Source organism: Eurypyga helias, unplaced genomic scaffold, assembly GCF_000690775.1.
Source record: "Eurypyga helias isolate BGI_N326 unplaced genomic scaffold, ASM69077v1 scaffold8281, whole genome shotgun sequence".
NCBI lineage: Eukaryota > Metazoa > Chordata > Aves > Eurypygiformes > Eurypygidae > Eurypyga > Eurypyga helias.
This window is the reverse complement of record NW_010228992.1, coordinates 102-962: the sequence shown is the minus strand read 5'-3', so window position 1 is coordinate 962 and position 861 is coordinate 102. Positions and strand designations below refer to the sequence as shown.

At 64.5% G+C, this 861-nt stretch overlaps 1 protein-coding gene across 1 annotated transcript in view; it reads left to right on the top strand.

The window, feature by feature from the left end:
- The window catches only part of LOC104516036 (polycystin-1-like), a gene marked incomplete at both ends in the record, with an annotated part of 55,326 nt that extends 54,748 nt beyond the window's left edge, over positions 1-578 (top strand). Inside the window, 2 exon segments of the mRNA XM_010160230.1 lie at positions 270-441; positions 443-578. Of these exon segments, the coding sequence (XP_010158532.1) occupies positions 270-441; positions 443-578 (308 nt within the window).
- Positions 579-861: the final 283 nt, after the last annotated feature.

Sequence of the window (861 nt, the reverse complement as noted above, 5' to 3'; positions counted from 1 at the left end):
CCCCCTCACCTTGCCAAGCGGCTGGTGGTCGCAAGGGCTGCCCAGGGCCGTGTGGCCCCTCGCAGCGACCGTGACAAAGCCCGGTGGGTCCCCTGCGGGCTCAGCGCCACGGGCCAGGTGGCTTCGGCCAGGGGCCGCATCTGTGGCCTGTCCCTGGCACAGCCGGTCTGTGGGCTACTCCCTGGGGCTCGTGCTTTGTAAGATGGGGTGGGGATCGCCGGGGATCAGGGGAACATTTTGTCACTGATCCCGTTACATCTCCAATGTCCCTTTGCAGCTCTTCTCCCCGTCCTCCGAGTCCTTCCGCAGCGTCGGCAGCAGCCTCCTGCTGCTCTTCGCCACGTTGCGGGGCAGCGTGAGCCTCCGCCCCAGCCTGCCCGAGTCCTCGGGCCTCTACTACCTGTTCTGCACCAGCTACATCGTCCTGGAGGTGTGGATCGTCCGCCGTGCTCATCTACAGCTACCGGGAGATGCACTTCGAGCTGTACCGTCCCGCCTTCGAGCCCCAGGACTACGAGATGGTGGAGCTCTTCGTGCGCCGGCTGAAAATGTGGATGGGCTTCAGCAAAGCCAAGGAGGTGAGTGTGGCCTGGGAGACTCCGGAGAAGGGCCCCGGTAGCAGGCAGTGAGCTGCAGTCAGAGTCCGACATCCTGCGCCTTCCCTTGCCTCTGGCTACTTCCCGCTGCTGCTCCCAATCATGATCCCCTGGGAGGTGAGGGCTGGAGCAGTGGCTCTTCCTGCAGACCCGAGAGCTGGGTTAGTGATGGAGGGGCTGTAGAGGCATCTGCTGCCGGTTCTCAGTCCCACGGCTCCATGTTTTCATCTGGGATCTGTGCCCAGGTCCGTGCTGTGGCCTGGCC